The sequence below is a fragment of the Hippopotamus amphibius genome, chromosome X (assembly GCF_030028045.1).
Source record: "Hippopotamus amphibius kiboko isolate mHipAmp2 chromosome X, mHipAmp2.hap2, whole genome shotgun sequence".
NCBI lineage: Eukaryota > Metazoa > Chordata > Mammalia > Artiodactyla > Hippopotamidae > Hippopotamus > Hippopotamus amphibius.
In genome coordinates, this window is record NC_080203.1 from 3,800,521 (window position 1) to 3,825,479 (window position 24,959).

General features: G+C 50.3%; 1 protein-coding gene and 1 long non-coding RNA gene across 2 annotated transcripts; both read left to right on the plus strand.

The window, feature by feature from the left end:
* Nucleotides 1–9,680: 9,680 nt before the first annotated feature.
* PNMA6A (PNMA family member 6A) lies at nucleotides 9,681–10,981 on the plus strand. The gene is given in 3 exon segments (XM_057718911.1): nucleotides 9,681–9,707; nucleotides 9,709–9,722; nucleotides 9,724–10,981. Coding segments are annotated over 3 exon segments (1,299 nt in total).
* A 798-nt stretch (nucleotides 10,982–11,779) lies between these two features.
* On the plus strand, nucleotides 11,780–17,855 carry LOC130842494 (uncharacterized). The gene is made up of 3 exons (XR_009050453.1): nucleotides 11,780–11,817; nucleotides 14,812–14,910; nucleotides 16,090–17,855. It is a non-coding gene; the product is annotated as an uncharacterized LOC130842494 (long non-coding RNA).
* Nucleotides 17,856–24,959: the final 7,104 nt, after the last annotated feature.

Genomic DNA, 24,959 nt, shown 5'->3' on the forward strand with positions numbered 1-24,959 from the left:
ACCTCATGGAAGGAATTCAAAGAATGAGATGACATACTACATTAAATCTTCTTTTGCTCCCATCCACTTTAGATTTTAAAAAAGTAGGGTTACAATTAAAGCGGGATATTGCCTCATATTTGCACACCTCACACTTATCCATGAAAATATTAATTCTTTGGGGGAAAAGAATCCCATCTATCTCTTCTAAAGATTCATTTCCAACCAAACGATACTTCTCATGTTGATTAATTCTTTAGCAAAAAATTTTCCACCTTTGTTATTCTGAGCAACTGGGTACTATGACTCATCATTGTAGTGATAGAGACTTTAAACAATTTAGAGTCTTAGGGTCACTCTGAATGAAATACTATTTGACTTTGTTTATATACTTTTGTTGCAGAGAAACGCCATAGGGTTCCATAACAGACATTGAGGATAGAAAGATAGCTCACTTGAGAATAAAAAGGTAGGTCACATTCAGACAAAATTACACAAGGGAAGAGGGGTGGAAATATGAGTTCAAGGAGATGAAGCATGGATGCTGAGTTTCCAACCTCAAGGAGAGATTTTTCGTGTATTTTTAAGTATTGAATAGATGAGGATGGGTGTCGAATTGCCAGGGTACATGTATGCCCTGCTTTTCGAAAGTTCCCTTTCTGCTACTTTGCTTTTAGGAAAGACCTTCATTAGTACCTCTTTTTGCTAACCAAAAGGAATCCAAGGAGGCTTTATGAAAAGTGAAATTAGCGTCATGTTCAGTGTGTGTTTTGCAGTGGGCCACAACAGAGGCAGTGCGCACCCCTGAGCTGCAGCAAGAGTGGCACCTCCAAGCTCCTTCCTCAAGAACTGCAGTCAGCATCTCAGCATCAAGCCTTCAGAGCTTTGACAAGTGTCTGTGAGCATCTGTGCTTAATCTCTGATTTATTGTATGCATCCGTGAACAAGACATGCCCTGAGGTTATTGCTTCTTTTCTGCCATTTCGGCATAGGAAAGGTTTCATAGGAACACTCTGCTTTTGGATAGCAGGGGAAACCTGTATTTAGATTTCACTGGATGCCATCAAAACAGTGGTGTTAAAGTTTCATTTTAAAATGTCAACATTTACAGTGTAGCAGAATTGACATATTTACAACTAGAGTAGAGAATTTTAGATGTCAACTGCCACGAGTGAGGGGATACATAGCTTCTCAGAGTTCCTTTAGGGGGTTTGTGAGCAAACACTGACTGCTTCCCATAGGATTCTGCAGCAGCTCATTCAGTGGTCTTCTGAAAGACCCTCTCCTCCCTCCAAAACTTTCTGCACGCTGCAGCACGAGTGACCTTTTAAAATGCAAATCTGATCACATGAGTCCCTTGCCTAAGCAATTCTTCAGTGACTTCCCACTGTGCTTTGAATTAGGGCTGGAGTCCTTCACCTGGTTTACACAGCCTGAGACGTGTGATATCTGTCTGCCAGTCATGATGATCTCAAACCAGCCTCCCACCCTTGTTCCATCTGCCATATTTCAGCCTGTCTTAGGTAATATTGTCCCCACCGCTGGACGTGTGAACATTGCCGTGCCCTTGGCCTGAGTGCTCTTCCCTTCCTCCTTCCCCTGGGTATCTCCTACCTGTCCTTCAGGTCTCAGCACCAGTTCCCCAGGGAAGACTTCCTTGACTTTCCAGACTAATTCGTATCCCTCTGGAGAGTTGTCATAGAGCATTGTGTACCTTTCCTTCATACCATTAGCCGTATTTGCCATTACACATACATACATATGTGTGTGTATGTGTGTATATATATGTAAATGTATATATACGTAAATGTAATATAAAAGCACGCATGATACTTAAAGCAGATCCACAAAGACTCAGGAATGATTTTACAAACAACCAAAATTGCAGTCCCTTTACTTGCATTCCCATCCCTTCCACAGGAGAAATTCTGAGTTCCCTTTGACTGAGAAAACAGCTCTTTGCCCTCCCTTCATTCCTCTCCACACTACAGTCTAGGGGGCACTGTCCATGCTGAGTTCTCCACACTTGATGACTCTTGACACTGAAAGAGGACACTTTTCTGTGTCAAGCACCTGGCTCTGACAACGAAGAGTTATAGCTTTCAAGGGTATTGTCTTTGCCAGTCTCCACAGATGTGTAAAAAAAAAAGCCAAGAATTCCACCCTTTGCTGTCTTTGGACATTTCCCATTGCGCTCACTGCTCAGATCCCTGAACTCTAGAGCCCTACCTGATTTGGAACAAATACTCAGGGAATATTGGTTGATCCTTTGTATCTCTGTACCCCCTATTCCTGGAAGGAAATGCACATGAAGAGCTTTTCCTGCCACCTGAGTGGATGCTAGGACACTGGGATGGATCCCCTTAATGGACATGACAGAGTTTACCCCACAACGTTTGCTTGGGGGCTAATTTCCTTAAGGTCTGTGGTCACCCCTTGGACTATGCACTGACTTAGTGCAGTGTGTGTTTCTGCTCCAGCCCACAGGTCAGTGTAGACTCAGCACATACTATAAAGAATGGAACATGGTGGATACAGCTTAACTCCTTGTCAGATGAATTAAAAGAGATCCTCATTTTGTCTGGGGAAGGCCCCAGGAGCTCCCCAAGTTCACAGGGATGGAATTTTCTACCCTGTAGGGAGCAGGGATGGCAAGGATAAAACATATCTTCCCTTCCTAAGGGAGAGGGACAGGCAGTCCCCTTCACACCTGGCACCCCTGGAGGCAAAAGGAGTGCTTGCATTTGGAGAAGACTGGAGGTCAGTCAGGAGAGAGACGGCCCGAGAAAGGGACCCATAGACAAGCAGGCAGAGCCTTCAGAGCTCCCTGAGGGTCCACTGGATGGGGCTGGGCCAGGCTCCTGAGGGAGGAAGTGGACTCAGTCATCCTTGGTCCAGGTGTTATAGGGCAGGACACACCCTTATTCCAGGCATGAACAAAGGTGACAGGTCAAGAGTGACTAGACCTTTCCTCTTCTCCTGGGCTTTGCTCTTAGGAAATGGGACTTGCTAGACTTTGAGGAGGCAGTGCTGGGAGAGGAGAACAAAGCCTAACACCACTGGACCAGCCCGGCCTTGCAGTACCCCAGCTCCGCAGCCTGGAAATTGCTATTCTTAGAATTTCATGACTGAAAGCTCCTGAGTTTCCAAGATCCCCTCCTTCACTGGGGCTTTGCCCCTGCCCCTACCCTGCATGTTGCAGGAGGAAGACAGAGCCTGGACTGGGCACTCTACCCATCATGGCAGGGAGCACAAGAAATACAGGAACAGGGACTCTTCCAAACAGTACCACATACATACTCACAGGGGATTCTCACAACCTCCAAGTGAGACAGACAGGCAGATGGCTCCAATTGGCACATGGGGAATAGGGGCTCTCCAAGGAAGAGTGACTTCCCCAGGCAAATAACAAAAAGCCACAGACTGGGGGGCTTAAATCATAGATCTTGATTTTCTCACAGTTCTGGAGGCTGGAAGTCTGAGATCAGGGTGCCAGCAGGGTCAGTTTCTGCTGAGAGGTCTCTTTCCAACTTGTAGGTAGGTGGCTGCCATCTCATTGTGTGTGAACTCTTCTTTGCGCAATGGGCGGGTGGGGGGGGTGCAGGACGGGGCAGGCAGGAAGGGGAGAGAAAGAGAGAGAGGGAGCACAAAGGCAAGCGAGAGGGCCTTGTGACCTCATTTAACCTTAATTACCACCTTGCAGGCCTTATCTCCAAACCCAGTCCCATTAGGGGTTAAGGCTTTGACATACAAATACTGGGGAGCCCAAATGCTATCCATAGTGCCCAGTGCTCCGTAACAGAGTCTCAGTGAATATGGCTCATTTGAACACTGTGCAATGTGTTGAAAGTCACAGTTCCATGCGCTTGGAAAACTGCATCCACCACGTGACTAACCCAGCCCCCTGTCAAAATACAGAACATTTGTATCTTCCCAGAAAGGAGCAATGACCTCCTTACCAGTGACTTCTCCCTCCCTGGAGACTGCCGCCCTCTGAATTTCCTTCGCCACAGACCATTTTGCCTGCTCTGGCATTCCATGTCAATGGAGTCACAGAGTGCCATGGCCTGGTGTCTAATTTCTCTCACTCAGGATTCACAGCAAATCCCTCATCCCTTCTCCTGCTGATGGGCACTTGGTTTGCTTCCAGTGTGGAGCCATTATGATGAAAGTTGATGGGAACGTCCTTGAGGGAGTCTCTCTTTGGACATGTGTGTTCCATTGTCCTGGGTAAATAAGTAGCAGTGACAGGGTGGGGTCACAAGGGAGGGAGGTGAATGATTTACTTAAAATGGCTCCATGCAGATGTCAAAAGTGGTTGTGGCAATTCACACTCACATCACCAGTTCTCGGCCTGGGGACCATCTCAAGCCAGACACGAGGCAGAGAGAGGCTGGCCACCTATCAGGGCATGGCTGGAGTCCCACATCTGTACTCAGCTCGCTACCACCCAACTCCTCCAGAGATACCACCGTGACCACGTTACGGAACCTGCTGCAGGCAACCAGGTCTGCGAAGGCCAGCTCAGAGACATGCTGACACTTACCCAGCCCAGCAACACCCTCAAGTCAGGGAAGCATGAGCGCCATGTTAGGGTAACACTCAGAAGTACCATGCCAGCCTGAAAGGAGCCTGTGAGGCACCTGTGAGGTTTCCGTGGGCAGGTGGAGGCAGAGGCTCCTGGCTGCCTGAAATAAGCTGCCCCCAGGTAGGAGCAGCCAGTGAGGGAAGGCAGGTTCACAAAGGGGAGAAAGGGGTCTGCCTGTGGACAGTTTGGTTCAGGGCTGGGAGCCCCCAGAGGCTGTGAGCAGTCAGAGCAGACTGCAGCTGGCGGGGAGCTGGTCTGAGGCCGAAATTTAGGAAGTGTGGGTGGGCACTGCCTGGTGAGAATGGAGGAGAGAGCTCTAGGGTCTCCCTGGAGGAGACAGGAGGAGCTCGTCAGGGTGGACAGAGCTCGGGCCATTGTAATTGCGGTGCAGAGAAGCCCTTCCCGGGTTATGAGCTGAGGGACACCTCCCAGGTCACCCAGCTGGGAGGCAGCCAAGCGGAGAGCAACACTGAGACCCTCTCTGCTGGTGTGCTTGCCAGTGTTCTAGGCACTTAGCTAGGCTGGCCATCCCATGGACTTTATTCCCAAAGCAGGATGTGTTGTGGCGGGGCTATATTATGGAAGCATCCTGTGACCTAGTGGCCCGGAGCCTCTGTGAATGTGGATTGAAGCCTCTGCATACCACCTCACAGCAAAGTGCTTCTGTGTCTATTCCTCCCATGGTCAGTATCTGCTGGGCACGGGCTCTGTGTAGGGCCCAATGCTGGCAATCAAGGGGACCAAGCCAAAAGACGGAAGATCCCAGAGACTGAACCAAGCCAGTGGCACAATGACAATTCCTTTACCTGCACCAGGGAGCCTAGCCGCCTGCCTCTGGGGGCCCGAGTGGGGGTGGATGGTGGAGGGAAGAGGAAGAAACAGGGTAGAGTCTACCTGGGTGTCACCGGGGACTCTCAAATGTGAGCGTGGCCACAGGAACTCATCCTCGCCCCTGTCACCCTGATGCCCATAGCAAAGACCCTAACCAACATCTATTACATGATGACACATGAGGCAATGCTGCTAATGTGACTATGCGTGGAGGGAACTGCAGCGTCCATTTGCGATTTGGGTGGCCAGTCAGGGCTGACTCCAGGAGTGGGAGTGGGGGGGATGGCGGTTCAGCTGAGACTTGAATGAGGAGGAGGGGGCCACCATGGGAACTTTGGGGGGTGGCTAGTCCCACACAGAGGAGGAGGGAAAGCAAAGGCCACAGATGGGAACGAGCTGGGTGTGCTCTGGGGCCAGTCGAGAAGGCCATTGCAGCAGGAGTCTGGTGAGGGGGCTGGGGGTGGGTGGCATGGGAATAAGAGCCTAATAGGAGGCCAGCTCCCGGTGGGAGAGCTGCTGGCCAGGGAGGGGACTTTGGAGTTTACTCTAAGGAGATGGGGAGCCACAGGGAGGACCTGTCACTGGGGAGGAGGGGCTATGGTGGTGTCACAAAGAGTTTGCCCCAGCTGCTGTGTGGGTGGGAGTGAAGCAGAGAAAGGGGCCAGAGTGGAGGCAGGGAGAGAAGTAGACAGGGCCAGGGACCATGGAGATGTGGACAGGGGCAGCAGTCACCAACTAGAGTCACGAAAATCTGATGATGGGTGACACTGGGGAGGAGGAGCAAAGGAGAGGGGATTATGGCTTCTTTGCTTGAGCAACCAGGTAGAAGGCAGAGCCCTTGGGGGAAACCTGGGGAAAAAGGAAGCATGTTGAGGGGGATGAAGTGCTCTGATCTGGACATCTTCATTCTGAAGTTATCCTTCGGCACCCAAGTGGGCAGTTAGTTTGATGAGCACATGAGGAGCTCAGGGAAGAGGTTCTGCCCAGAGACAGAACATTTGGAGCCATCGGCAGGCAGATAATCCCTCCAATGAGAGTGGTGTCAGAGCTGCCGAGGGGCTGAGGCTGGGAGCCCACCTCCACCACATTGAACTCTGAGCAAAGAAGGAGGAGGAGGGAGTTGCAAGGAGAACAGGCAGGCAGAGAAGGATGGGTCAGCCTGAAGATGCGGTGGGGCTGGGGGGGGTGGGGACAGAAGCCAAGAGAGAAAGGAAAGCATTTTGAGAATGAAGGATGGTACACTGTGCTAGGAGGTGGAGCCAAATAAAGGCTGAGAGGTGATAAAGGAAAGGCGGTCAAGGCATCACAGCTCAGCCCTGGCAGAGGGGGGAGCCGGTGCCTGGAGAGAGAGCTGGAAGAGAGTCCTGGACCTGGAGTCAGCAGGTATGGAAAGAAGGAGAATAGGAAGAGAGGAGGCTGAAAGGAGGGGAAATGAGTTGATAGTCTGCCTGCAGGCTAGCTGGCCAGTTGGCAGCAAGGGTCCCACATCTGCTCCCACAGAAGCACCCTCTCTGAGGAAGGACCCCAGACAAATCATGGCAGAAACTGAGAAAGAGGACGAAGTGGGGTGAAAGCTGTGACAGGACTAGCACCGAGCTTCCCTAGACAGAAATTCTCACGGCGGGTGTTAAAAGCAGCAGTTTGCCTGCATTAGAGCAGGCAGTCTTGGCCCTCAATGGTAGGAGGGGCAGGGAGTGCACACACACACATGAGGCCAACGGGGAAAGCTGATTTGTGACAGAATACCTGTGTTTCTTCATTTACCCAGCATTTACCACCTGCGAGGCAGGAAAGCTGGGGGAGTAAGACCACATGGGCAAGCCAAGATCCAACTATAAGGCCAACTCCAGCATGGCCTGCTTCTGGGCAATGGATGAGTGTTAAAAAAATGAGAGTGCCTTCGACCTTGACGGCAGGAACTTTTGCTAGAAACAGGTCAACAATGCTTCTCAGTGGTGGGGAGGAAATGAGCAAAGGCAAATCACAGAAAAGTACCCGGGAATGGCTGGCAAACTTCTGAGAAGATGCCCGACCTCACTGCTGACCAGGGAAAGCCAAGGCATACACTAATGAGGCACTGCTTCTCCCTGCGGAGTGGGCAAATGGTCAAGGCTGGACAAGACCCAAGGATGCTCAGGCTGTGGGGTCCACAAGACCACTCCCATGCTGCTGGTGGGAGTGAACATGGGTTCAGTCACTCACAGGAGGTAACGGATTAGCAACGCCTGGTCATAGGCACAGCCCAAGTCCCAACAACACCACTTCTGAGCAGACAGCAGCTCAGACAGGCATGTGTGGGGTGCTGGTGGCAGCAGTGTCTGTAACAGCCAAAGATAGGAACAGCCTGAATGCCCATCCTTGGGGTCATAGACAAATAAACCAGGAGCACGTGCAAGCTGGACACTTGAGGAAGTCTTGACCGTAAACCTTGAGTAGGAAAAGCAAGTCACAGAAGATTTCTGGCTGGATGCCCAGCAAGGAAAAAGAAGAGGGGATGGAGCAGCAACAACACCTGGAGGTGTGACTCACAGAATGCCTGCTCACCACCTGACTAGCGGAGAGGTTGTCCACATAGCCGCAGACTCCCGTGAAGGGACAGGTGCAGGGTGGCGAGACCCACAGGGACTGGAGCTCTGTTTCCAGCAGAGGCAGCACTGCCCAGATGCACCTTCTAGACTAGGTGGCAAAGAAAAGGGGAAGGACCTAGGGAAGAAGGCTGACTCAGGGCCAGAGACCTGGAGGTCTCTGGGGAAATGCAATACCAATGTTGCCCTCAGGGACCAAGAGAGCAATGTCCCAGAGACCATTAGGTTGGTGAGGGCACAAGGGGCAGGGCACACATTGAGCTCCCAACTCCCAGTACACCAGGTCTCCGGTTCACACACTCTGGCAGAGACCCCAATTCAGTCCTTCTGCTAAGGCGAGGAGAAGGGGCAAGGACTTGCCCAAGGACACACAGTAAAATACAAGCCGTAGGAGAGCTGTAAGTAGCAGTAGCCCATACTTGAGATTGCACTTGCATGAAGCAACACCATGGCATCCTCCTTGGGGCTGTCCACAGGCACCAGGGTGCCAGAGCGCCTTGGCATGTCTTGCACCCACAGCCAGCGAGGCCTGCTGCTCTAGGCCCCCCGGGGCGAGGGGGGAGGGCAGCATGGGGACCACAGACCCTCCGATAGGGTGGTGTGTGTGTGTGAACGCCCCTGTGAGCCTGTGGCATCTACTCCGAGGAATCACACCTGGGCTGGGCGAGGTGCTCCTCACCTAGCCTGGGGACAGGACCAGTCCTGGATGGGGAGGGGGAGGGGTAGAACTGGTGAAGGAGCCCCAGAGTCCCCCCACCCCCACCCCTTGCTTCCCATCCCTGGTTGGAACTCAGCATCCACGGGCGCACCTCGGGGCTGCCCAGCCGCTCTCCGACGGGCACCCGGGGGTGTGCAGCCCTCGCCGCGCCAGCACCCCAAGGGCGCGTTCCGGGAGGAGCGGGAGACTGGGCTGGGTCCCGGGTGGCGGTGCGGACTGCCGGACCCTAGGGGTCCCCACCTGCGCCGGCATCCTCTCGGGGGCGGGGGAAGGAACGGGTGACGTCACCTGAGGTCCCGGGGCGTCCGCGGCGGTGGCAACAGCCCGGCCGCATGACCCGCGCGCGCCAATGGCCCGGCAGTGTCGGCTGCTACTGCGCCCCGGCCGCGAGTCCACACTGCAGAGCGCGGTGGCCCACGTGCGGCGCTGAGAGCGAGACAGGGACAGGGACAGGGAGCGAGAGAGAGCCGGGGACAGACGGGCGCCCGACCCCGCTGCTGTGCGCAGCCTCGCGTCCCTCCTGCTGGGGCCTCGGCCAGGAAGGACCCCGACCCTAAGAAGGTACCAGGCCCAGGGTGGTACGCTCGGCCCAGGAGGGAGCGCTTGGCCCCGGGAGACCTCGCCGTGCTCCGCCAGTCCCAGCAGGACAGCGGCAGGTCGCGGGGCCGGGGGTGGGGGGTGGGGGGCAGCGTGGGGAGCGGGCTGGGGCCCCTGTGGGCAAGTGGAGAGCGGGGCGCGGGTCTAGCCGGGACCGCAGAAGCACCACACGGGAGAGGAGGGGCAGCACGTGCGGGGGGGGGGGGGGGGCGGTGGATATTAACTTCACAGGCTGTGGAGACCCTGGCGGTTCTCTCTGAGTCCTAGGCCCCAGCCCCAACTCATCCTCGTCCCCCCACCCCCCAGTCCAGCCACTCTGGTCTGCACCGGGAACTGTTTCCTACCCTTAGCGTTATCCCCTCACCGGAGGAAATTGCGGGCGATGGCGGTGACGATGCTGCGGGACTGGTTGCAGGTGGATGGGTCCCAGAAGACTGTGATGAAGCCCATCTCCATGAGTCCCTGGAGGCCGCCCTGTGGCCAATGGGCCCCTTTACCGTGCTGGGCAGAGTATTTCGAGAGGAGGATAATGCCACCGCGGCCCTGGTGTAGCTTGACAGGGAAGTCGACTATGCTTTGGCCCCCAGGGAAATCCCGGGCACCGGGGGTCCCTGGAATGTGGTCTTTGTGCCCCGTTGCTCAGGAGAGGAGTTTCTCGGTGGTGTGTTCCACTTCCTGGAGCAACAGGGGCAGACGATGGAGAGTGTGGCCGGCGCTCTGGGATTGGGGCTGTGCAGGGTGTGCTGGCTCCGATCCATCAGTCAGGCGGTCCAGCCTTGGGTGGAGACCCTGGGGTACCAGAGCCTGGGCGTGTTTTCCTGGAGGGACCAGCCAGCCCCCGGGGAGGAGTCCTTTGAGGCCTGGCTAGACCACACCACTGACATGCTGCATGTGTGGCATGGGGTTTCAGAAAGGTAGAGGAGGAGGAGGTTGATGGAAGGCCTTCAAGGGATGGCCCTGCAGCTCGTGCACTGACTCCTGGCGGAGAACCCTGCCAGGACTGCACAGGACTGCCTGGAGGCTTTGATCCAGGTGTTTGGAGACAATGAGTCCCAGGCAACCATCCGGGTGAAGTGTTTGACCACTCAACAGCAGTCAGGCGAGCGTCTCTCCACTTTTGTGTTGCGGCTGGAAGTCCTGCTGCAGAAAGCCATCAAGAAAGGGGCCCTGACCAGAGCCTCAGCTGACCATGTGCGCCTGAGGCAGGTGCTCACTGGGGCCAACCTCACTGAGCCACTGGATGAAGCACTGAGGAAGCTGAGAATGGTTGGGAGGTCTCCAAGTTTCCTGGAGATTCTGGGGCCCGTTCAAGAGTCTGAGGCATGGGAGGCCAGTCTAGCCAGGAGCGAGAGACCCCAGACAGAGGAGGGGGCTGGTGCCCGGGCCAATGCCAAGGCTGATGCCAGAGCCAGGGCTAAGGCAGAGGACGACAACATGGAGGAGCAGGAGCAGGAGGAGGTGGGCATCGATGACTATGACCACACCCCTGTGGGCCTAGGTCAGGCAGGACCCTCAGAGGCCCCTGAGGGCCCCACCTCTCCCTGGATGGGCATTGTTTCCCCTCCGGGCAGAGGAGGTCCTGGCCGGGAGCCCGAGGAGGGGTTCAAGCCCAACCCAGAGGACCCGGGAAACGAGGATGAGGCTGAGGAGAGGAGCACCACTGAGTCCTCCTCCGGCCAATAGGCTCAGCAGGCCCCAGGGGCCCCCAGGCCCAGAGGCAGGGAGAGGCCAGGCCAGGCAGCCGCCTCGTCCCACATGGGGAGCAGGATGGAGGGAAGGGCCAGCCCAGCCCAGCTCAGCCCAAACCAAGCCCCTGGGCCCAGGGGCCCTGGCCACCACCATCAGTCCTTCCCAGTGACCAAGATGACCATGTTTGACACCAAATGTGGCAGGGAGAGGTAACCCCTCCTTTGCCATGGCAGCACCACACCCAGCCCCTGCCCCAAAGCCTGCCAACTCGGGCAGCTGGCCTGGGAGCAGCCCTGAGAGGCCAGCCCTGGCCCACATAAGGGGCACCTGCAGACAGCTGCCACCCAAAACTGGCCTGGGAGAATGTTAGGGGCCATCTGAAGGTGCCTGGTCCTCCCTCCCGAGAGGGTACCCCTATTCAGCCTCCCCTGGGGCAGGGGGAATAAGCTGCCTGGAATAAGAATCACACTGCAGTGTCCATAAATTCGATAGAGAGTAGGGTGAAGATAGAGGACTGGTTTCTGGAGACAATGTGAGAGTCTACAGTGGGCTGAGGTCCAGTCTGGCCCAAGGCTTTACGGCCAGTTGCGTACCACAGAAAAAGACAGCAGGCTGCGAATCCTGGCAGCAACCTCGGCCTGCCTGTGTCAAACCACAAGGTCTGGCTGCATCACATCAGTGATCTGCATACCAGCCTGACCGTGGGTTCTTGTCTTTCATTTCCCAGAACAAGTGAAGGGATCTGTACTTACTGCAACCGGGCGATCGGAGACTGTCCAAAGATTACCCTAGAACATCTTGGCATCTGCTGCCATGACTATTGCTTTAAGGTAAGGAAGAGGGGTGGTGCTGCTGAGAACATCATCCAGAGCTGGGGAGTCTTTATGGGTTCCGGGAGTGTGGAGATCATGCTCCACCTCAGAGGCTTTGCAGAACTGGGAGCTCAGTGAGCTCCCAAGTCTAAGCGAGTTAATGAGTGTTGGCAGTTCTCTGTGGTTAGTACTGTGAGGGAAACCACCACCTAGAAGAAGTGGATCAAATCCTAGAAACATACAAGCTACCCAGACGGACCCAAGAAGAAAGTGAAAGCTTGAACAGACCAGTAACCAATAAGGAGATTGAATCAGTAACCAAACCGCTCTCAACAAAGAAAAACTCAGGGCCAGCTCTTCACAGGCAATTCTACCAAACATTTAAAGAAGAATTAATGCCAGTCCTTCTTGAACTCTTCCAAAAATGGAGGAAAGAACACTTCCAAAGTCATTTCATGAAGCCAGCATTACCCTGACACCAAAGCCAAACAAAAAATTAGAGATAGAGCTACCATTCGATCTATCAATCCCACTTGTGTGTATACACACAGAGGGGTTGAAATCAAGATCGCAAAGCGGTATCTGCACTCCCTGTTCCCTGCAGCATTGTTCACAATAGCCAAAACATGGAAGCAACCTAAATGTGCGTTTCCTGTTGAGTGGCTGAAGAAAATGTGGTATGTACGCAGAATGGATATTATTCAGCGCTTAAGGAAAGAAGGACATCCTGCCATTTGCAACAACATGGATGAACCTGGAGGACATTATGCTAAGTGAAGTAAGCCAGGCACAGAGGACAAATACTACATAGCACTACTTATACGAGGAATCTAAAACAGCCACACCCACAGAAGAGAATAGAAGGGTGGTTGCCGGGGCCTGGGGAGGGGGAAACGGGGAGGCGATGGTCTAAGGGTGCAAAGTGTCAGGTACGCAAGATGAGTAAGTTCTAGGGATCCACACAGCACAGTGCCTGTAGTTGGTCAAGCCACGCTGTACTTAGAACTCGGCTAAGAGGGTAGTTCTGCCGTTAAGTGTTCTTATCGCAATAAAAAATAAAGAGGGTGGAGGGAAAAAAAGTTTAAAGAAGCCCTGGAGCATTTTGTCAACTTTTGCTTACGTACTTTAATTATAGGGCACCCGTGTTAAACAGCAAGCAAAATTACAGGAGTCAGAGCCCTAAGCAACTCTTGGCACGTTTGGTCTCACGGAGCCAGGCGTTGGGGGAAGGGGGCAGTTCGAGTGGCTGCAAGTCCCAGGAAGGCTTTGTGAGGGAGGCGGGTCCAGAGCCAGAGGTGAAGGGGTATCCAGGGGTGTTTTCCGGGTGGCTGAACACGTCTCCATCGTGCGTGCAGAGGAAGTGGGAATGAAGAGGCTGACAGGCGCGGGAGGAGGAGGCACGGAGTGGCGGGGATTTTAAACTTGCCAGATTGGGGCTCACACAGGTCTGGGGGACTTGGAGTTGTGGCAGCATAGAGAGGGCTGGTATTCTTGGGGAGTTCTTGGACTGTGAGCCGGGTGCCCGAGAGCCACCCCTGGGGTCCACGAGCACAGAGGTGGAGAGGATGTTATTTTTGTAAGATCACAGAGCCGTTCAGAACTGAGGGTCGAAATCCCGGTTCTGACACCAGAGCCAATGTTGTCCCAGCTACATTCTGCAGCCTCCCAGGAGATGCCATTCCATTGCTCAACTTGCTTTGTATAACCTAACCTGTCACCATCTTTAAGTATAGGTCTGTCTTACTTTTGTTAGATTGACATGACATTTTAAAATACTAGTTTGTATTTTTTTAATCAATTTATTTATTTATTGGCTGCATTGGGTCCTTGTTGCTGCGCAAGCTTTCTCTAGTTGCTACAAGTGGGGGCTGCTCTTTGTTGCAGTGCGCGGGCTTCTCAGTGCAGTGGCTTCTCTTGTTGTGGAGCACGGGCTCTAGGCACGTGGGCTTCAGTAGTTGTGGCATGTGGGCTCAGTAGTTGTGGCTTGTGGGCTCCAGAGCACAGGCTCAGTAGTCGTGGCTCAGAGGCTTAGCTGCTCTGCGGCATGTGGGCTCTTCCTGGAGCAGGGGTCGAACCCACGTGCCCTGCATGGACAGGCAGATTCCCAACCAGTGCACCATCAGGGAAGCCCCTCGTTTGTATGGTTATATTTAGGAAGAAAGAGAGGACACGTATGGGCACAGCATCCTAACAAGCTTTTAGGGTCCCTGTTCTCCACAACATGAAGCGCGTTGCAAGCCCAGAGCGGAGCCCCTAAGTGGATCTGCATTAAAATGACAGAGGGCTGATGACTTTACAGTGAGAAAGTGGCCAGGAGACAGGAACTGAAAAATAGAAGAGCCATGAGAGGGGTGCTTGATGAGAGTGAATACAGGGAGTTGGGGATCCTATAGCAGCTGCTCTCCACTGCTTTCAGCTTGGAAGCCAGAAGGCTTAGTCCAGGCGTGGCCTGGAGACAGCTAGAGTCCCAGATATATGGGGGCTCGGTCTCCTCTTCTTTGAGACTGTCTGCACGCCACCCTGCTCTAACCCCTGGTACCAGGAAGGGCCGCTGGAGATGGCTAGCTGTTCTCATCCTTGAGACATTGGCTGGAGAGATGCACCAGAGGGGCTGGACTGCTGCAATAGCCTTCCTTTTCATTGGATCTTCATTATCGCCTTCCTTTGGACTTTAAATGTCACAATTAAAGCTCTCCTGTAGATGAGGACGTGGAGGCTCAGAAAGCCTCAGTACCTTGCCCAAGCTCACCCAGCTAATAAGGTGTGGATTTAGGGCTCAAACCCAGGCCCAGCTCTGAAACCTGGGCTCCTAACTGCTCTGTGATCACTCTGCCTGTTAGTTACTTGTTTGTTTGTTTTTGCTTTTGTTTTTGTTTGGGTTTTGTCTCTGTTTGCCATTTTTAAATGGTCTGCTTCAAAGTCCAGGATGTGCCATCAGCGCAGTGCCTGCCCGCTCCACTCGTTTATATTGCTTCACTTGTATGTTGACCTCTAGCTTGTTTTCTCTTCCAGTGTGGGATTTGCAGTAAACCGATGGGTGAGCTTCTGGATCAGATCTTTATTCACCGTGACACTATCCACTGTGGGAAATGCTATGAGAAGCTCTTCTAGGTGGGTGTTGGAGACTTATCAGGGGGAGGAAATGTGCCCTGGTCTCTCCCTGAGTCTTAACCTGGGACACTGGTATCTCTCTTAGCCTTTATGTTCAGGGGACCCCAAGTCTCTGTGTCCCTATACCCTGTGATACCGTGAAGTCTTAACGTGGCACAGATGAAGACCCTCCCTATGGACATTTCCAAGTTGCAGGAGTCATTGTCTTTTCCTTTCAAGAAGCGCCTTCCATGCAGCACCTCAGTTAAGCCCTCTAGCTGCCCTGGGATGCCGGCCAGGCCTATGTTGTCAGCCTCATTTGGGGACAAGGAAGTAAAGACCTAGAAAGGAAAGGGACGTGTGAAAACACCCAGCCTGTAGATGGCAGAACCAGGACCTCAACCTAGGACTTCAGATTCAGGTCCGGGGCTCTCTGCCACAGTTCCTTGGGCTGCCTCCACCACTGCTCATATAGCATCAGATCAGGACTCAGTAGCCAGGGTACTCGGTAAAACAAGAGTTATGGCTGGAGACCAGCAGCAGGTAAAGGCCAGGATAAGTGGGCATGTGTGGCAAGTGATGGTGCTGTCCTGGTGCTTGGGCAGCCTGTCGGCCACACTGTCAGCTCTGCCTAAAGACAGGTTTGCGTCCTAACAGCCAGTGGAATTGACCCCGGTGTCTGAGCTTCATGGGGCCTGGTTATCCTGGCAGCCCCTCCTCCTTAGCAGCTCCTCAACTAGAAGCACAGAGCAGAATATCTCCCTTGAAGGCTATGGGAATGGGTAGCAACCAGGCCCTCCACCAGCTGCAAGCCTGTTCTGCCCTTTTTCCAGAAGACACATCGACCTGGACTGTTACTCCTGATGCCTGGAGCAGTCACCCTCCCCAAGAGCCTCTGACTACTCATTGGGTTGAGTGTGTGTTTCCAATCTCATGGATACTTCAATTTTCTTTTAGCTCCTCCACGCTAAGAAGCAGCTGATGACTCCTGGACAAGTTCGGCTGTTCCCAGTTGCCCCAAGTTGCTGGCTCTTCTTCTCTCACTTCCTCCCTCCCCCATTTGATTTCTTCATGTTTTTGCCCTTCTTAAGTTGAAGTTGCTTACATCCAGTAGCATAGCTTAATGATGTTATGATAGTTACTTGTGTGTGTAGCTTTTTATAGCTTAGAAAGCACTTCTCATCCGTGATCTTACTTCAGGCTCAAGCAAAGAGGATTGACCAGTCGGCTTCCTGATGAGTGGAGATGGCCTGATGCGATAGGCACAGACAAGAGCATGGGGTTCAGTGTATCCTGCCTCTTGGGACAGAGAGCAAATCACATCCCGGTTCACAGCTCTGCGTGTACCTTTGGGAGACCCCCTGAAGCTTCTGAGGGTCCAGGTTAAAGACTGTTGACGATCCCTGGTGGGTAAATTGCAGACATTGAATGCTGGGGATTGACATAGGCTAATGTTTAGCTCGCCTGTTTGCCATTTATATTTTTTAAACTTTCCATATACTTTTACAACTAGTTAGTTGCTTTTGATTGAGTTACACAGCAGATTTTAATTACCTCCTCCCACCTACCTTTCAGTGTAGTTGCGTTTCTTCCTGCAGGCATGTGCGCATGTATTAGAAAGTTTACACATGAGGTTTAAATTCTATAGGATGTGATTCTTAAGAAGCTACTGACCAAAGGGACATCTGTGTCTGAACCTTGATAGCTAATTCGTACATTTGCCTTCAACTTCCGACCCTTAAACTTTACCCAGAAGTCCCCTAAAGCAGGTTTTAGAGTATATAGACTCCGGCAGGATTACCAAGGGAGAAAATCAGCTAACATTTCTTGAGACCTTGCTACATACCAGGCATTATCACAAGGTGGTGGCATTAATCCCGTGCTCATCTTGTCCAGAGGGTATTCTTCTCCCCAGTCTGCAAATGAGGACGTTGAGGCTCAGCGAGGTGGTCATTGCATTGTGCAGAACCATTGCTGTCTCTCCAGAGCCCATGCTCTCTCCAGGAACAGGAACCACAAACATGAGCATCGATTTAATGTTGAGTATATGCCAAGCACTGTGTGGAGGTTACCTAATCCTCCCAGGTAACACCACACCCCTCAGGCCTTCCCTGAGGCACACTTTTACAAAGAGGGGAAGGTGGGAACTGGCCCTCCTACTCGGGGCATTCTGGGTCCCCATCAAATAACAGAAGGGCCAAACTGGCTCCCCTCACCTCCCTTTTCCATGAAAATGCTTCTGAACTTCAATCCTCTTGGCTGGGAAGAGATTTAACTCACAGACCTTCCCAAAGAAGGGCTTGTCAACCCAGGGGAAGCTGCAGTGGGTTAGCGGATCTGAGCACAGGGCCCTCAGTGACCTCCCGTCTTCTAGTCCAGACTCTGTCCCAAGCTAGTGGCAACTACTGAGACCCCAGGTACTTGGAACAGGGACACCCGGTGGCCAGCTGGGCAGATGCAGGCCCATTCATGCAGTCAGCTGCTGCTCCGCTCAGGTTTGACTGGGTTCCTCGGCCTTTGGGACCCGCGTCACTGTGCAAGTTCCTTGAGAAGACAACCTGACGGTTTTTCTGTTGACAGATGAGGGCCTTTTCTCTTGGTTTAATAGAAAATGTCTCCCCGTCTCTCTCCAGTTTCTGAGCCCTGTGCACATTGGCTGGTGGACTTGTTCTTCCCGCCAAATGATCAGAGAGGAACGTCCCATTTATTTGCATAGATGTGCACCAGGTTTGCTCTGGAGGGGAAAGGTGGCCGTGTACTTACACAAAATATGAGCTGGTTTTCCTCAAGGCTAGCCCTCACCCTGGGACTTGGCACATGGTAGGGACTGACACATAGGTGTTGAATGAATGAGTGAAAGGGAAAGAAAGGTCGTGCCTTTGAGTGGGACAGGCCACCCCTGAGTTTTGGCAGGATAAAGAGGTCCAAGACAGGCTGGCTTTCCCACCTTCAAGAGTCACTCTGCCTTTATGAGAGTTCTAGAACCAACATGCAAGATACTGATTCCAATCTGAAAAAAAATCTCTTCCATGTTCAAGGCGGCACAGAATTCTGCAGACTTAAGAGAGGTGGATGCATTACACTTTTGCTTCTTTTTATTTGCCTAGAATTTTTAATCATATTTGCTTAACTCACATTAATGTACACAGTTATAATAAATGGTAAGATATTTCATGTGTAAATGGTAAGGTTTCCTTTTTTGAGTGTAATACCTTGGTGTATTTGGCTGTGTCATTTATTTTCTCCTATTACCTGAAGCCACTCTCTTTGCAAAAGCAAATAAATAAGGAGTATCAAAATTCTCTCTACAAAAGCAAATAAATACTTTTAAGAAGTATCAAATCTGAAGAGAAAACACAGCATTATCTAGAAACTACGCAGGTACAGGAAGTGTGCAATTCTAGACCTGTCAGATCTTAATGAAGAATATTTTTTTCTTTTGGGCCCATCCTTCGTTTCATTGCCAACAGGTGGCTGCCTTGTCCTTATTGAACACTTGCAATGACTAGGAGCTCAGTAACTTACAAGCCCGTTTTGTCTGTGGCAATGCATTGCTCAGTTGAGTTACAACCTGTTCTCTTTCACTGTCGCCCAGTGGGAATCTGTAATCCCTCTTCTATATACCAGCCCCTAAAATAGGTAAATGTGCTTGTTGGGTTCTTCCTCTGTCAACTCTTCTCCCATTTAAACAGCCTTGGTCCCATCAACTCCGACAGTAATTCCGAATGCTCATGTCTCAAACACCCTCCTCAAAGGTGTCCCCCAGCCACACATCCGAAGGCATTCCTCCAGATGTGCACTGGCAGGCAAGACTTTGATCTTGCTCATTAAGGCCGGTGCCCCAGGCTGTCAGGATCCTGTTCAGTAGTCATTCTGCCTATCACATGATCCATGCTTCTAAGTTTTGTATCTGAAAATATACTTTGCCTGCCATCCATGTCTTGATCCAGTCTGGGGCCAGAAAGGGTGATCAAGAAGTCAGTCCAAAGATAGAAGACGTGACAGAGAAATACATCCACTACTGAGCAGGGACGTCAGTAGGAATTGAACTAGTGTCCCGGTAGCTACTTTCTCACCTCAACCTCAGCCACCATCTTGGCTACATGAGTACCGCTGGGAAAGGAGGAAGAGGTTTTACCACTTCAAAAGACAGGAAGTATCACAGTAGCTCCTAACCAGATATTTCCAGGACTCTGTTGGTGAGGGTATGTGACACAGAGACCTTAAAAAAAAAAAATAGGGTAGTGTTATTTTGAAAAGTGACTTATCAGGCCAGGTTCCCACCAAGCTGGTTGATCCTAGTACTCAGCCTCCGCTATTCCTCCTTCCCCTCTATAGATCCACCTGTGAGGGCCCCCAACCCATACACGCCCATGTAGGGTCTTCTGGGGGACTCTGGCTCATGAATGTATTTCGCCTGTGAATTTCCACACAACACATTCCCCTTGTGATGTTTCTCTGCACAATATCTTTTCCCCGTGAAGTTCCCAAGGGAGGAAAGCCTCCACCAGCTGACTCAACACTGATTACATTGAATTCCAAGTTGAGATGGCAACCTGGCCATTTGGGTCCCCTCTTGCCACTGAATCAAGAAGGGTATTATTTTACCTGGCTGGCTGACTGCTCCTGATTATCGAGGGGAAGAAGGGTTACTGCTCTACAGTGGAGGCAAGAAGGACCACGTCTGAAACCCAGGAGAAAAGTTTCCTGGGAGTGTCTCTTAGTGTTCCCATGTCCAATAATACAAGGTAACGGATGACTGTCGTGACTCACGCAGGCAGGACCACTAAGGCATCAGATGGATTAGGAGTAAAGGTTTGTATCTTACTGCCGGGGAAACAACCACAACCAGCTAGATGAGGTCATAGGGATCTGAAACGCGAGTGGAAGAAGGAAGTTACAAATACCAACTATGACCTCATGGCCAGTTGCAAAAATAACAGCTATAGAGTATTTTGTCTTGTGGAACTGAAAACCACAGGCACAGAAAGAGAGAGAAAATGAAAAAGCGGAGGACTTTGTACCAGATGAAGGGACAGGATAAAAACCCAGGAAAACAACTAAATGAAGAGGAGATAGGCACCCTTACAGAAAAAGATTCAGAATAATGATGGTGAAGATGATTCAGGACTTTGAAAAACAACTGGATGCAAAGATCGAAAAGTTTACCAAAGACCTAGAAGAATTAAAGAACAAACAGACACATGCAACACAATAACTGAAATGAAAAATACACTAGAAGGAACCAACAGCAGATTAACTGAGGCAGAACGGCAAATAAGTGACCTGCAAGACAGAATGGTAAAAATCACTGTTGCGGAAAAGAATAAGGAAAAAGGAATGAAAAGAGCTGAAGACAGCCTAAGAGACCTCTGGGACAATGTTAAACGCACCAACATTCTCATTGTAGGGGTCCCAGGAGGAGAAGAGAGAGAGAAAGGACCCGAGAAAATACTGGAAGAGATTCCAGGTGAAAACTTCCCTAACAGCTACCCAAGTCCAGGAAGCGCAGAGAGTCCCAAGCAGGATAAATCCAAGGAGAAACATGCCAAGACATACAGAAGTCAAACTGACAAACAGTAAAGACAGAGAAATGTTATTAAAAGCAACAAGGGAAAAACAACAAATAACATACAAGGGAACTCCCATAAGGTTAACAGCTGATTTCTCAGCAGAAACTCTGCAAGTCAGAAGGGAGTGGCATGATATATTTCAAGTGATGAAAGAGAAGAACCTACAACCAAGAATACTCTACCCAGCAAGGATCTCCATCGAATTCAGATTCGATGGAGAAATCAAAAGCTTTACAGACAAGCAACAGCTAAGAGAATTCAGCACCACCAAACCAGCCCGACAACAAATGCTAAAGGAAGTTCTGTAAGTGGGAAACATAAGAGAAGAAAAGGACCTACAAAAACACAAACAAAACAATTAAGAAAATGGTAATAGGAACATACATCTCAACAATTACCTTGAATGTAAATGGACTAAATGCACCAACCAAAAGACACAGGCTAGCTGAATGGATACAAAAACAAGATCCGTATATATGCTGTCTACAAGAGACCCACTTCAGACCTAGGGACGCATACAGACTGAAAGTGAGGGGATGGAAAAAGATATTCCATGCAAATGAAAATCAAAAGAAAGCTGGAGTAGCAAGAGTCACATCAGAGAAAATAGACTTTAAAATAAAAAATGTTACAAGAGACAAGAAAGGACATTACATAAAGATCAAGGGATCCATCCAAGCAGAGGAGATAACAATTATAAATATATATGCACTCAATATAGGAGCACCTCAATCCATAAGGCAAATGCTAACAACTATGAAAGAGGAAATGCAAGGCAGAAATAGAGACACAGGTGTAGAGAACAAACACATGGACACCAAGTGGGGAAAGCGGGGAGGGTTGGCGGGGGGGGGAATGAATTGGGAGATTGGGATACCAAATTGTACACTCTAAATATAGGCTGTTTATTGTCTGTTAACTGTACCTCAATAAAAGTTCTTAAAAAAAAAAAAATAACAGCTATAGAAACTATGCGTACCTTGTCTTGCTTTGTTATTATACATTTGACTCTTCTGCCCCACTATTTTCCTTTCTCCCATTTCCAAATCCTGCATTTAAATTGTGAGTGGTGCTTCATCATATAACTTAACCTAGAGATGACAGTATATCAAAGTGTAATTATGACAGAACTAGAGAAGGAACAGATATCCCCCAGAGAATGAGTGTATCTAATGGAACTTCTGACGTCCCCCGCTTCTTGGAGAAGGTGAAGGCATGTTCACCTATGTGAGGTATGGTTGCATCATGCTAAGCAGAAGCATCGTGTCGCTATTGTTATCTTTTGGAAGAAAAATATGGAGAGGAGAGTGTTATGGATGATGAGTGGTCAGAGAGGTGGACCGTGCTGGATTGGCTGTTAGCAGCTAGGCTGTATCTCTGCCCCTTTGTAGTTTTTCTCCTCGGTATAAGGGATGATCCTAGGAACTACATGTCACAGAATCCCTCATCAGAGTGCTTGGGGCTCGATTACCCAGCTACCGGAGAGAAGGAGAAGCCTCCACTCTCTGGCAGCAGCACTGGGCACTTTGGGGTGTCAAAAAGAGGTTACACGTGGGGTTTCTTCCCAGTGGCCTCTGGGAAACCTCATGAGAATCATCCATGACAGTCCTGCAGGCAGCTGGAATCATTGGCAGGTTTTCCCTCGTGTACCAGCAGCAGCCTCCCTGACCTTCACGGCTCCAGCCTTCTACTGGTTGTGTAAGCCACTGATTCCCTGTTCTCAACCCTTCCTGCTTGGGAAGGAGTGGCATTGCTTTCCTGACGGGCGGCCCTGTTCATGCTGTCTCCAACCAGCCTTCTTCTGTACCGTATGCCCTACCTGTGAGTGGCTTCTGCACTGTGCACTCTGTCTGTGACTGTTTCCTACCATGCCATCTGTCCCATGAAAAATCCCTGCTCCAGGCCTTCCTCAGTATACGCTCTGTCTCTGAACACCTTCTGCCCAGTGCTGTCACCCAAGGAGCACCTTGGGTGCCAGGCCTGTTATCTAATGCCATCTGCAGGATTTCTTTTCCTCTGAACACTGACCCCTGATCGTGAACACTGCCCGTGTTCCCTCCCCATCCCACCCCCCACTGCCCAGGAACTCCTGTCTGCTGCGCTCTTTATGACGTAATCAGCGTGACCGCCTCCTCTGGGTGCCCTCTGCATCTACTCTCCGCTTGGGAATGTGTGGGCCTCTCTCTAAAGTCCTCTGGCTATGCGTGGTTGCTACAGGCCACTCTATGTGAAGACTGTCTGCACATTCATATTTTTAACAGCTTTATTGAGATATACTTAACACACAGCAAACTACACACATTTGAAGTGTTCATTCTTAATTAGTTTTGACACGTGTGTATATCTCTGGCCTCATCACCCCATTAACATAGTGAACACATACATCACTCTCAAAACTTTCCTCGTGCTTCTTTGTAATCCTTCGATCCTGCAGCCAGCTATCTGCTTTCTGTCACTATGGATTACTTTGTATTTTAGAATTTTGTATAAATGGAATCATACAGTATGCACTCTTTGATGGAGTGATGGAAACATTCTGAATCTTGATTGGGATGATGCGTATATAGAGGTATACATCTGTCAAAACTCATCATGTGTACACTTAAAATGGATGTGTTTTATTGTCTGCTAAGCACTGTCAAATAAAAAATACAGACTCAGTAAGGAGAGACTTTTATTCGGAAGAATTATTGAAAGAGGGGACAGGGAATATTGCAACAGACAGAGGGGGACTTTTGCAACAGGGAGAATGCTGTAATAACAAATTCTGCAAGCATCCAAAAAGTGAGGGGAAAAGTTTTTCTTTTATAAAGAAGAGTAAGCAAGGTTAGAAAGAACTGGATGTGGGGAAGTAGGATGAAATGGTGGCATGACTGCATAGCAGATCAGCGAATATTTTCCACTGAGGCCAGTCTATTTCCAGGAGGGGCTGTCTGCTGACTCAGGCTGGGGGTGGGTCAAAGTTCAGGGGCCTGGAGGAAGGAAAGAGGCTAAACCAAAGTTTGATTAACAAGCTTTTTTTTTTTTCTTCAACTCATCTGTGCTTCAAGGCAACTTAGGGTCTTCATAAGGATCTAGGCTGTCAGGTTTTTAGGTCTGTGGTGCCAAATGAGGAGGAAGAGACAAAAATGAGAAATGTTAGTTTGGAGGGTTGTAGCCACATATTGAAAGAAAGTGGAATAACTGAAAGTTTGTTAAGTGTTGACAATGTGTGCAAGATTACAGGATTCAGTCCAATTTATAAACTGTCAGGGACTTCCTAGGTGGTGCAGTGGTTAAGAATCCGCCTGCCAATGCAGGGGACACGGGTTCAATCCCTGAGCCGGGAAGATCCCACATGCTGCGGAACAACTAAGCCTGTGCACCACAGCTACTGAGCCTGCACTCTAGGGCCCGTGAGCCACAACTATTGAGCCCACATGCCGCAGCTACTGAAGCCTGTGAGCCTAGAGCCCATGCTCTGCAACAAGAGAAGCCACCTCAATGAGGAGCCCACACACTGCAATGAAGAGTAGCTCCCACTCACCACAACTAGAGAATGCCCATATGCAGCAATGAAGGCCCAACGCAGCCAATAAATAAATAAATAGTTACATGGTAACAAAACCATGAAGTTTACAAAGCGGGGCAAAATAGCTCAAAGACAATGAACAGAACCAGAATCTCATAACTCATAATCTCATAGGATGCTCCAGTTTTCTAATGAAATGCAAAATTTCTCACAATGGTCACCCTCTTTTTGATCAAAGATCATCTCAAATAAGGTTATTCTTGATTGCAAACTAACTCTGGTCTTATTAGATTTGGCCTGATTATTTGCACAGGTGCAGCAAGGATGGTAATTGGCCATACAGGCCTTTTAAAGTTTGCTTTGCTGTAAGTTTTTATGAAGAATTTCAGATTGCCTAGAGAGGTGGGATGGGGAGGGTGGGAGGGAGGCTCAAGAGGGAGGGGATATGGGGATATATGTATAAATACAGCTGAGTCACTTTGCTGTACAGCAGAAACTGGCACAACAGTGTAAAGCAATTGTACTCCAATAAAGAGCTGGAAAAAGAAAGAAAAAATAAGAATTTCAGATTGGACTTTTAAAGCCTCTCAAGTCTAGTAAGCCAACAACAACTCACCACCAGAGTTTATATCTATATATACGTATATATATAGGTATAGGTATATATAGATACGAATTCCTCTCTTCTCAAGGTACCCAAAACATCCTAAGTTTCCCGGACTTGCCAGAAAGAGAACTTCCTTACTCATCGGTAAGCCTGAGAACACTGTAAGCCGAGCGTCAGGCTCCCAAGGAGTTTTATAAGACTTGGCCTCATAAACTCAAGCTGAGTTACTTAAAATTGTCAGGTCATTTCTGATTGTATGAACATCATTTACAAATGTGACATTCCAGTCAAAGCCTTGGTTAGATAACCAGTGTTTCCAATTATGTCCTGTTAATAAGAAGGGCAGGTTCTTACTGAACCTAGGCATATAATTGTAGTA